The 13,284-nt window shown below is 42.8% G+C and overlaps 1 protein-coding gene across 1 annotated transcript; it reads left to right on the top strand.

Annotated features, from left to right (window-relative positions):
• Positions 1 to 289: 289 nt before the first annotated feature.
• LOC308295626 (sphingosine kinase 2-like) lies at positions 290 to 5,267 on the top strand (the record flags this gene model as incomplete). Its single annotated transcript, XM_080738675.1, has 3 exons — positions 290 to 392; positions 3,686 to 3,806; positions 4,397 to 5,267. 3 exons carry the CDS (start codon positions 290 to 292, stop codon positions 5,265 to 5,267), a joined length of 1,095 nt encoding a protein of 364 aa, XP_080594801.1.
• Between the last annotated feature and the right edge of the window lie 8,017 nt (positions 5,268 to 13,284).

A 13,284-nucleotide genomic window follows, 5' to 3' on the forward strand; every position in this document is an offset into this window, starting at 1 on the left:
ATGAAGCCACGATGATGTCAACAATGGCCAGGCTGCACTCTAGAAGTTCTGTACAACTGTAAGCCTGGAAATAGCCTTGACTTTGAAAGAGCAGCCAGGTTCAGTAGCAAGTTGGAGTCCAGGTTGGTCCATCTGCCTCCTGAATCTCTCCCACCTACTTGCGATGCAGCCAAGTACCATAGTTACAGAATGTACCACCATGTACAGACCATGCAATATTCTTGATCCAACCAATTGGGGATGGTTGCCTCACAAAGGCCAACATGTGGAGAATCTCAAGCCAGTGAGGATGCAGAGGGATGCTGCTCCAGCATCCTTGCTGAAGCTAGTCAAATGCAACATAAACACCTGTTCCTGCCGCAAGAATGGACTGCTGTGCACCCTGGCTTGTGGTCAGTGCAAGGGAATTGCCTGCACCAATGTTGGAGTGAACAGTGAAGAGCTTGTAGATGATTAGACAGCACTGGGTGTTGAAATCACTTGCACCAATGATGCGGTGAAGGGGAAGCAGAGTCTCTGGATGACTATATGCTCTCAGGATGTTAAATTAAGTTCTACATACTGTATATGATGTGGATAAATTAATTTTGAGTAGATTATAATAATAATAATAATAAAACTTTATTTGTATAGCACCTTTCATGACATGAAATGCAGCTCAAAGTGCTTTACAGAGCATAAAATGAAGCACAAGTGCTTAACAGAGAAAAGTAAAATAAAATAAAAAATACATAATAAAAAGAAATAATTAAAATGATTACAATAAAGCAGAAAAATAAAAACATAAAACATTGAAGAACAATTTCAGAGCAGTGCGGACGTCAGTAGCAGCACAGGGATTTAAACATTCAGCTAAAAGCAAGAGTAAAGAAATAGGTCTTGAGCTGTGCTTTAAAGCTATCCACCGAGGCTGCCTGTCTTAGGTGTAGTGGGAGTTTATTCCAAGCTGTCGGTCCATAGAAGCAGAAAGCTGCTTCACCATATTTTTTATATGTCATTGTTGGCGCCTCAAGTAGGTCTGCACTAGAGGACCTGAGTGGGCGGGTTGGAACATATCTATGCAGGCAGTCATAGAGGTACGAAGGTGCCAGACCATTTAGAGCTTTATAAACAAGTAAAAGAATTTTAAAATCAATCCTAAAAACAACCGGGAGCCAGTGTAGCGACGCTAAAACTGGAGTAATATGTTCTCTCATCTTAGTTTTAGTTACAACTCTGGCTGCTGCATTTTGAACAAGTTGTAGTCTGTCAGTTGATTTCTTTGGCAGACCGGAGAGAAGTGCATTGCAGTAATCAAGCCGAGAGAAAACAAAAGCGTGGATCAGCGTTTTTGCATCGTTCAGCGACAGATAGGCTCTAATTCGCGCAATATTTCTAAGGTGAAAGAAGGCAATCTTCGTGACATGATTAATGTGTGTATTAAAATTTAATTCAGCATCAATGATCACCCCCAGGTTCTTTACAGAGGTGTTACTTTCTTTAGCCAGGTTACCAAGTCTACTTATTATTGATTCTCTCTGGGCAGTAGAACCTATTATGAGAACTTCTGTCTTGTCCCCATTTAGCTTGAGAAAGTTCTCACTCATCCAGCATTTTATGCTAGACACACACGTCAGCAATGGGTCTAGAGCACAGGGGTCATCCGGAGCCACCGAAAGGTACAACTGGGTGTCATCAGCATAGAAATGGAAATTCACACCGTGAGCGGAAATAAGTTCTCCCAGCGGCAGTATATAGAGGGAGAATAATAAAGGACCAAGAATCGAGCCCTGTGGAATACCAGAGCAGATGTTGTGTTTGTTTGACTCAAAGTCAGCTAGATTAACAGAGTAGCTTCTGCCTGTTAGGTAAGAGTAAAACCAGGACAGAGCTGTCCCTGACAGTCCTACCCAGTGTTCGAGACGTTGTATTAGAATTGTATGGTCAATTGTGTCAAAAGCCGCCGATAGGTCCAGCAGTAGGAGAACGGACACATCTTTGTTGTCAGCAGCCACCCTAAGATCATTAATAACTTTTAAAAGTGCAGTTTCTGTGCTGTGTCCTTTCCTGATAGGTAACTTGGGTTTCTAGATGATTTAAGTTACATGTATCATGCAAGCAGGGAGGTCACAGTCAAGCTTTAAAAAGATCTGTGCTTTTCATTGTGCCTTTTATTTTCCTGTTGTTTTGTGATTTCACCTGTAAATGGCAATACAATTTAAGTTAAGTTACAAAAAGAAATCAATTATAATGCTATTAATCAGTTCCCTGGCCCCGAAAACATAGACACTTTGTTTACATGCATAGCTCTATTAGTTTGGAAGATATGCCAATATCTGGAATTAAATACTCGCAATGGTGGCCATCTTGGATTTAGGGTATTAGCAGTGAGCAGATCAGGGTCGATTTTTTTATCCTGGCTGGTAATCTTAACTGATTCCTGTCAGAATCAGTTGAAAAACAAAATAATTAGGGCTGGGATGCGATTAAAAATTTTAATCTAATTAATTACAGGCTCTGTGATTAATTAATCGCAAGCAAAGCGCTCTGATCAGCTACTTCTCCCTTTGCGTTTGTTGTCTCTTCTTGGTTGGTGCATCGCTATGATCGGTATGCCCGAAACTGAAGGTTCTGTGGTGCAAAAACTAAGTGCGATTAAAATGCGTAAATTTTTTTAATCGCGTTAATTTTCTGTAATTAATTAATCGCAATTAATCAGTTAAAGTCCCAGCCTTAAAAATAATACAATTTTGTCCAACCTCTACCTTATATTTACTGGACTAATACGTATTTGACCCCCCCCCCCCAAAAAAAAACAAGAAAAAAAAAAACATTTTGAATATCTGACAAGCTATTTACCTGAATGTAATCAAGCATGTGATAACATGTAATTGAGTGTCTGTCTATGGGTCAGAATGCCTGTAGTCTTCTATGAATACCGTAGTTGTAGATTCGAAAATGCATTTGAACTGCATGTTCATATACTGCTCAAAGAAATGAAGGGAACAAAATGTTCCCTTAATTTATTTGAATTTATTTGAGTATAGTATACTGTAGTACTGCGCAAATAAACCTCAAAGAATTAAGGGAACATTTTGTTCTCTTCATTTCTTTGAGCAGTACATTTGGAACATCCCCTTTGTTTTAACTGTCAGAGTGCTTTGTCACTGCAGGGCCTAAAACCAATGGCCTCCCACAGATCGGTTTGGCTGCGCTGAGCACGGTTATGCGACCATGCCGACTGGACATGGTTTAAACAGGCTTCTGCATTATTATAACCATTCTCAGAACTGTTATAGGATAATAATGAGTCTGGGGACGTTAAGTGCTCTTAGCTTCCCTTCACTCATTATTATCCCAACGTGTGGGAAAAGTGTAAAATGATTCAAGTCGAATAATCAGTGAATGGAGTCTTGCACTTGCTTTCTATTCATAGGATGTTTTACACTGGGCCTGTGAAAATGTAATCTCTCACGAACAGATTCTGATGGTACGCAGAGAAAGGGAAAAGGAACTTTTCTTTGATGATGGCTATAGTCAGATTGGTGAAAATGTAACTGCCTTATGGGTGGGGGTGGTGGGAGGAGGTTAGAAGCATTCAGTGATCTAGAGCATCAGAAATCCATACCTTTGTTATTCGTACAGGGATTCAACCACTTTCTGCCTCCATTCACTTTGAACGCACTAGTGTTTTCTGTCTGCCCAGGTGATACAGTAAATGTCCTGAAGGAGAGAGAGGACTGGGAGAAGGCTCTCCAGACTCCACTGGGGATCCTGCCAGGCGGTTCAGGCGACGCCCTAGCCACCTCAGTCCACCACTACACCCAGTAAGCTAATGTAATGCCTTAACCCGATATCCCTTCCTTGGGCGCAATTATCCCAATGGCTGATGGGGCAGAGCATATGCTCAGCGCTCGAGAGAGAGTAGAGAGATCGGGGCTGAAAAACTAAAAGTGATTAATATGTAGTGGTAAAAACTACACTCTCTGAATGATGATGCCTTGTTGTAAAACAGCCCCAATGGAGGTCAGAAGGAATCTATTGATTCAGTGACACATTTATTGTCTGTATCTCTGTCTCTCTTTAAACACTATCCAACATCATTATGTATTTACTCATTTCAATTCTGAAATTAGTAAATTCTGTTCTGAAACACCCCAAATAAAATAAGGTGTTTTATGGGATATAGTGATATAGTGATGGGAATCTTTATAGTGTGTGTGTGTGTGTGTGTGTGTGTGTGTGTGTGTGTGTGTGTGTGTGTGTGTGTGTGTGTGTGTGTGTGTGTGTGTGTGTGTGGAATCTTTAGATTGTGTGTGGAATCTTTAGATTCCCATATCACAATGTATGAAACTTTATTTTCCTGTAATGTTTTTGACCTGTCATGTCTGGTTCCCTGCGGTGTTGTTTCCCTCAGGTGTCCTCCTGCGCAGAACGAGGAGCTTTTGTTGAGCTGTGGTTTCCTGCTGTGTAAGGGCCTGGTCGTCTGTCTGGACCTGGTGTCTGTCCACCTGGCATCCCAGCAGCGTCTCTTCTCCTTCCTGTCCCTGGCGTGGGGTTTCGTGGCTGACGTGGACATCGAGAGTGAGAAGTACCGCCATGTTGGCACCATCCGCTTCCTCTTGGGCACCCTGAGGCGCCTTGCCCAGGAACCAGGAAGGCTAGCATACAAGGAGCTGCCGAAGCCGGGCAGAGGGGCCACCGAGCACCACCCTCCACCCTCCGTGCCTCAGGGCCACTCTCCCTGCTCGTCTATCCTACCCAATACCTCTCCCAATCAGAACTCCTGCCACAGCTGCTGCGGTGACCCAAACTCCAACCATAACACCATCCAGAACTCCTCCAACAACACCATCACAGAGGCCCCGGCGGAGAGCCAGAGTAGGGGGTCAGCGGACTCTCTGCTGCCTGGCTTGGACCAGCCGGTGCCAGAGAGCTGGATGCTGGTCCAGGAGGAGGACTTTGTCCTGGTCCTGGCCATCTACCAGTCCCACCTGGCTAAGGATCTGCTGACGGCCCCGGAGGCGGAGCCGGACGACGGGCTGATACACCTGTTCTACGTGACGGCAGGGATCTCCCGGCCCGCCCTCCTGCGCCTGTTCCTGGCCATGGAGAAAGGATCCCACCTGGCCTGTGGCTGTCCCCACCTGGTTTACCAGAAGGTGAGGGCCCTGCGGCTGGAGCCGCTCTCTCCTCAAGGCGTGATCACTGTGGACGGAGAGATGGTGGAGTATGGGCCTGTCCAGGCCCAGATCCACCCGCGGCTGGCCAGACTCATTTGTGGATGAACTGGATAGTCATTCCCCCTAAATCTGACTGCTTCTGAACAATGAGCTAATTTTCCTATGGTTTTCTTTTTATGTACACTGTGTTTTCAGAAGTGCCTAATGCCTCATTCACACTGCAGATATATAGTTGAACGTTTTGCTTGCTTGGTCAATGTTATCTCAATGGAAACCAGCTTTAAAGCTTCCAAACCTTCGTTTGGTGTGTCCCCTGTATCAGCATAAGACATTATATCAGCCGCAGGAAATTCTCCCCATCTATTTTCCTACAGATACTGCTTAGACTATTTTTGATAGACCCCCCCCCCCCCCCCCGTTTTTTTTTCTCTTTCCCCCTATGATTCATGGTCAATGCCATGGGTTGTCGTACTTGCTTCTGGCTAGTCCCAGGGGTGGGTGGGTGGGTGTGTGTGTGTGTGTGTGTGTGTGTGTGTGTGTGTGTGTGTGTGTGCGTGCCTGTGTGTGTGGGAGGGAGAGAGAGAGACAGGGTGTTTCTGAGCTGTCAGCTTCTTAGGTGTCCTTAAAAGAGAGCTTCACACTGGACAGAGAAGATGTTATTATAGACAGAATGTAATATTTGTTATTTTTTGTTATGAATTTTGTAAGGGCCTGGTCGTCTGTCTGGACCTGGTGTCTGTCCACCTGGCATCCCAGCAGCGTCTCTTCTCCTTCCTGTCCCTGGCGTGGGGTTTCGTGGCTGACGTGGACATCGAGAGTGAGAAGTACCGCCATGTTGGCACCATCCGCTTCCTCTTGGGCACCCTGAGGCGCCTTGCCCAGGAACCAGGAAGGCTAGCATACAAGGAGCTGCCGAAGCCGGGCAGAGGGGCCACCGAGCACCACCCTCCACCCTCCGTGCCTCAGGGCCACTCTCCCTGCTCGTCTATCCTACCCAATACCTCTCCCAATCAGAACTCCTGCCACAGCTGCTGCGGTGACCCAAACTCCAACCATAACACCATCCAGAACTCCTCCAACAACACCATCACAGAGGCCCCGGCGGAGAGCCAGAGTAGGGGGTCAGCGGACTCTCTGCTGCCTGGCTTGGACCTGGCTTGGTCAATGTTATCTCAATGGAAACCAGCTTTAAAGCTTCCAAACCTTCGTTTGGTGTGTCCCCTGTATCAGCATAAGACATTATATCAGCCGCAGGAAATTCTCCCCATCTATTTTCCTACAGATACTGCTTAGACTATTTTTGATAGACCCCCCCCCCGTTTTTTTTTCTCTTTCCCCCTATGATTCATGGTCAATGCCATGGGTTGTCGTACTTGCTTCTGGCTAGTCCCAGGGGTGGGTGGGTGGGTGTGTGTGTGTGTGTGTGTGTGTGTGTGTGTGTGTGTGTGTGTGTGTGTGTGTGTGTGTGTGTGTGCGTGCCTGTGTGTGTGGGAGGGAGAGAGAGAGACAGGGTGTTTCTGAGCTGTCAGCTTCTTAGGTGTCCTTAAAAGAGAGCTTCACACTGGACAGAGAAGATGTTATTATAGACAGAATGTAATATTTGTTATTTTTTGTTATGAATGCTTTTAAGTGAGTTGTTAGAGCTTCCTTAAGACACTGGCTCACTACCCTGCCCCCCTTTTTCAGTTCAGTTCAGTCCATGTCATGAAATTCTTTCTCAGAATATCTCTTCCTTCACTATGTGCACTGTACTGAGAAATAGAATGGTAACATTGTAATTCATTCATCTGCTGAGATAACTTGTTGAGGCAGTCAAATTATGCTCCAAGTGAACAAATAGAATAACAGATAAGTGCTGATTTAATAGATTTTTTATAGCGTTAAATAGATGATGATTGGGAGTACAATCAATCTAAAGAAGCTTGGTGAACGCACATTCTGCAACGTATACGAAATGTAGGCTGATCCCTCATTTTGGGATTCCATTTTATAATTGCTGTGCATATGAACATACATATGAACATACAATAATGTTAATCAGTGGTAGGTATCGAAAAGGTTTCTGACTCTGTCTCCAGATAAAATGTTCTTTTCAGTGAGTGATAAACATATCTGGGTGCCATATTCAAGGATAAGGCCTGCACAAAATGATTACATTACATTTCTGTGTGTATCTAACATTTGATTCCACATGATTTTCCATGGTACTGTAAATGTACTCTTATCTATTTCAGCAGAGCTTTTGGTGTAGCCTAGTCAGTAGAGAAGGATATCTATATTTTCCAGAGTTTATGAATCAAGGATATAAAATGTTCTGTTGTAAACCATGGCTGCCTGAATGGTAATGGAGGTGTGTGGAAAATGACAGCAGTGTAATTGTCCATAGCAGACTAAGTGCATTACCCATCAAAAAAAGTGTCCTTTCATTCAGTTCAAATGCATGAGAATGTGAAAGTGCTCACAATGAAAAACAGCACAAAAACCCTACCCTTGATGTTATTTGAGGTCAGAGTCTTTGCTATGTCAATTAGAGAGTATACAGTACATTTTAGACACAGCCTCCTTGCAGGTTCACAGTATAATGCTTAAATACATTGATACATTGAATTGAATCGAACATGAAAAGGATTTCAACCACATAAACCCCATATACTTAGGTCACAGAGGTCCCACAGGGCTCCTATACTTGGGTCACCTCATATTTTCCCTCTATATCAAATATCTTCGTTGGCTGTTCTACAAGCTCACAACATGTCACCTTGCGATGCGTTGTGAGCTTCAAGATCAGATATTCTCTGAAAGTTTGTTCCAGAATAGGGCTGCTATATGTATGGGTATGTGTGGTTAAGTTGTATTGATGAGAACCTGGTTCTTCTAGGAAAGCAGTTTGATGATCTGGAAATGTTGTGCAGCCTCCATAGCCATAGCTCGCTTCCACTCGAAGAAGGTGCTTCAGTCTCTTCTTCAACCTATGCCACACTGCTGGGGCATGGCCAAATAAAGAGCATTTTTTATGGTTATTTGTGTTAAGTTTTAATCAAGTTCGGCATGTATGTTCCCATGCTTTGATGTTTTTCGATACATATAATTTTATATTTGTAATTAAAATCACTCTTTAAGTTAAAACTCTCTCCGGTTTCCTTTATTTGTTGTGGCCTGGAGCTGGGCCATCACAGTATGTACAGTTGTCAAAAACAAACAAATCTGGAGAAGCTCAATATAAAGAAAAAAGAAACATGTTTTTATAACACAAGAGGGCGATGCAATATTGTCACATTAGGCAGAACCCAAACAGCATTACATATCAGAATTTGACAAAAGGATCGTGCAAGGAATTCAATCAGACGGCAGATCTTTTATAATCTGTGAGGAGACAGTGTCTTGCAGGTGATGTCTCCCCTTCCCAAGCACTGCAACAGAGAAGAGATACCCAGCATAGATGTACAGTAGCCCTGGCAAAGGCCAGAGGGAGCCATGGCATCACAATAGTAATATCCTCAGTGTCAATTTATCCATTTGCAACTCAGAGAGTGTATAAATGGAAACTAAATAAGGGTCCATTTAGTTTCCATTTGTGTTTTAAAGTTAACAGTGTAATACAAGAGTGTAACTTGCATGTCCCACAGTGGCCTCAATAAATGAGAAGCGCTATAGTCCATTTATTATTATAGCAAGCATGTAGATCAGCTATTTTCACAACTTGTTATATTTATGGATTTCTTAGATTAGTTTGTTTTTGTTTTTTAAAATGTACAATATATATATATATATATATATATATATATATATATATATATATATATATATATATATATATATATATATATATTTATTTATTTATGTATGTATGTATTTATTTATTTATTTATTTTGTAGAAAAAGAAAATGGGTCCTGGGCACTTTCAATCCTAGTTGTGACCATAGGTTGCAGTTTACCATCAGAACCATCACAGCTTGACCGTATCCGTCCGTCCGGATTAGGGTGGATCTTAAATTACCTTTTTTAGATTTTCTTGAGTCTCACCCCCCAATTATGTTCCTATGTACAAAAAACTGCTTTGGTTAAAATTTGGTTGAATTTCAAGCATATTTAGAGGTAGCTCAATCAAGTCAAAGATTGTACATTTTATTGTTCAAAATCGAATTGCACTGCAGGCACATTTAAGTTATACATTACACATTATTCTTATACTAAGCACAGAAATTATATTTTTTAAGCTTACAAATCTAAACACAAATCTGATTACATGTTTGTCATATGTCAAACCAGAATTAATGTATTGTAGGAAATAGCAAAGCAAAGAATGACAATTTGCTATTTTTCGTTTAACATGCACAATGACATTTCTTTATTGCACACTCTTCAATCATACTCACAACACACAACAAGCACACAGCCCCACTTCCTTTACCCCCAAAACCCCCGAAAGTCACTGCAGTATTTAATAGTAATTATGTAGTTACTGATCAATTAAAGTTTGTTTACGGCTATCGGGATACTTGTGCCGATGGTTCTGCACAATTTGCAGCAAGTATTGGAGTTGGGACCCATGTTTAGTAATGAAACCACAATATTCTTGTATTAGGGCAACCCACGCTCTGCATGATCATTATCAACATTCATCGCCTTCACTACAGCCAGAGCTTCTTGGTAGTCTACCCTGGGCTCCCACTCATCTGGATCAACGTCAAGGAAGTCATCTGGGAGATCCATCATTTTGAAAAGCACCTTGGATTTGGAAGACACAAAATCTTCAATGTTCCTCCTTGCAATTGTTCCAAGGTCAACAGTAATTCTCTTCATATGCCCCTGTTCACCATAAGTGTTTGGAAAACCTTTGAGAAGCAGCTTTAGACACCTCAGCATTTATTGATGAACCGGATACCTCGAGGTATCCGGTTCAGAGCTCCAGGAGCTACCCATCATGCCTGTTGGATGGCAAAGGTTATTTATTGTTTGAAGATCTGGATGTTTCATGGCCAATTCAAACTGACCCTCAGGAAAGAAAAAGCATGCATAAATGCTGAGGTGTCTAAAGCTGCTTCTCAAAGGTTTTCCAATCACTTATGGTATTTGGCTCCAGAGATCGTCTGACTTGCATTGTTTGACAGTCAAGTGAGCGCGCAAACGAAGAGGCTGATGGTGAGAGCCATGAAAGATGGAAATGAAGATGATGAACAGGGGCATATGAAGAGAATTACTGTTGACCTTGGAACAATTGCAAGGAAGAACATTGAAGATTTTGTGTTTCCCAAATCCAAGGTGCTTTTCAAAATGATGGATCTCCCAGATGACTTCCTTGACGTTGATCCCGATGAGTGGGAGCCCAGGGTAGACTACCAAGAAGCTCTGGCTGTAGTGAAGGCGATGAATGTTATCAATGATCATGCAGAGCGTGGGGTTGCCCTAATACAAGAATATTGTGGTCTCATTACTAAAGATGAGTCCCAACTCCAATACTTGCTGCAAATTGTGCAGAACCATCGGCACAAGTATCCCGATAGCTGTAAACAAACTTTAATTGATCAGTAACTACTGAATTACTATTAAATACTGCAGTGACTTTCAGGGGTAAATAAGGAAGTGGGGTTGTGTGCTTGTTGTGTGTTGTGAGTATGATTGAAGAGTGTGCAATAAAGACATGTCATTGTGCATGTTAAATGGAAAAATAGCAAATTGTCATTCTTTGCTTTGCTATTTCCTACAATACATTGATTCTGGTTTGACATATGACAAACATGTAATCAGATTTGTGTTTAGATTTGTAAGCTTAAAAAATATAATTTCTGTGCTTAGTATAAGATGTGTAATGTATAACTTAAATGTGCCTGCAGTGCAATTCGATTTTGACCAATAAAATGTACAATCTTTGACTTGATTGAGCTACCTCTAAATATGCTTGAAATTCAATCAAATTTTAACCAAAGAAGTTTTTTGTACATTGGGGGGTGAGACTCAAGAAAATCTAAAAATCGAACCTCGGTTCGAAGTGGAGCGGTGAATTTGAGCAGCTGTACCCTATGTGAGTGAGTGAGTGAGTGTAAACTGTGCCTGTGAGTGAGTGGTGAGTGTGCCTGGCCTGCACAAAACAGCGCCCCTCCTTTAACTAGTGTGTTGTGTGTGGCCACTCAAGGTATTGCCAGGCTACGGACACGGCCAGCCAGCCACCCAGCCAGCCACCCACATACCCACGGACATACCTGTCTATTGGGAGCGCTTTCACCGCTCCAAAAAGGTAATTTAAGATCCACCCTAGTCCGGATGGGTAACACCTGACATTGTGGTTCCCCCGACATATCACTGTGACTTCAAAGGTGACATCATAGTGCGATGTGTTACTAGGCACTTTACAAACTTTAGTTTTTGGCACACCACCACCTCGCCAGTGTTTGGAGAGTGTTCCTCTCCAGACCGGTTACCACCCCGAAAGCGGCGAAAAGAAATATGGTCTCAGGAAAACCAAGGAGACGCCGAAGAGGAACAGAAAATACAGTACGAAGTAAGGCCACAGATCCACGATCACTTGCTTCTCCTCCACCAGCGACTCCTCCACCACCATGTCCTCGGTAGGCATCATTTGCTCCATTTCCTCAGGCAGCTTTAACACACATCTCAGCTTGGATTGCATCGGTTCACCCGCTGCCGGGTTATTGGCCTCCTGCCAAACTTCCCCCATGGTCAAGCCAGGCGGCGCCTGTATGTAATCAACCTCCAAACTGTCTTTGGTTCTAGCTACTGGGTCAAAGTTGTCAAAAGGCTTCAGCCAAATGGAGATGCTGATGGAGGTGCCTCTGCTGATGACGCCGGAGCGCGGCCGGACGACGTACGTGTGCAACGGGATGGTAATTGTCCTCATTTTGAAACACACGTCCCCGTCTGTAGGATTGGAGAGCTTGAGCGTCGCCATGACCATCTCGGAGAACGGACCTTGGAATGTCAGCTGATCCTGACATTCCTGAGGCTCCGAGTTCAGAACCTGATCCGGTCTGACCATTGTCGCAGCGGTTGGAAAAGGCTTCCACTTCTGGACGTAGGTAATGCGTCTTATTGTATTGAAAATCCCTATACTACTGGCCATCTCTGAGAACCTAGTAAGTAACTCCGGAACATCAGTGGACACACACACTGAGGCCTGGTTTATTGACACTCCTTAAATATACAAATCAGCTGTGATGTCATGAGCATTTCCTGTTAGTCATGAGCATTTCCTTGTAGTCAATTTCACAAAAAGAGCCATTAATAAATACAATAATAAATATATACAATTGAGATCATATATCACAACACTGACCATGTATCAAATGGCTCATGAGCTTTTCATTGTCATGCAGTTTCAATTCATTCATTTCGTCAAACAATCCTTGGATGTCTCCCAAGTTTTTTGATGAAGGGTTTTGATTGAAAAGGCTCAAAATAATTTGTGTACCCCAGTTCCAATAAAGATGATTGGACTCTTGCAGCAACAGCACTGAGGGCCCCTCCTCTTAGAGACCAAGGTGATCTTCCTCCCCAGGTTGGCTAGAACCATGGTGATGTGGTAATGTCTCTCTAAATAGAAAATAACACCCAAAGTGAGCGGTGGTCGTGCTTGCATAACGTCTTCAGACTAGGATTTGAGTCTAGGATGTACAGGTTATGCTACACACACACACGTTTTGCTATGGCAAAACGCTGAGGGAAAAGGCTACAGACATACGACATATGACATCACTAGACAAACATGATTCTACGTGTCGTACACACATTTTGCTATGGCAAAACGCTGAGGGAAAAGGCTACAGACACACGCACAGCCACTTATAGGAGCGGTTTGCACCGCTCAAAAACAAACGATGGGTGGTAACCAGGCCTGGAATTTCGTCAGTTTAGGGGCAAGGCCAATTGGCCTTTGGTGTTGTCAAATTTTTGAGGGCACAAAGGCCAAGTGCCAGGGCAGGAAGGCCATCATTAAAACAATGATTTTAAGTCCACGCCACAGTCATAGTTAATTTAGCTTAAACGTTAAGGTTTAATGTAATACCTTTCAATTAAATAAATATCAAGAACCTGTTTATTTCTGTTTTGCCATGTGCAGTGGTGTAAAGTAACTAAGTACATTTACTTAAGTATTGTACTTAATTG

Source organism: Nannobrachium achirus (assembly GCF_963921795.1).
Source record: "Nannobrachium achirus genome assembly, chromosome: 12".
In the NCBI taxonomy this organism is placed as follows: domain Eukaryota; kingdom Metazoa; phylum Chordata; class Actinopteri; order Myctophiformes; family Myctophidae; genus Nannobrachium; species Nannobrachium achirus.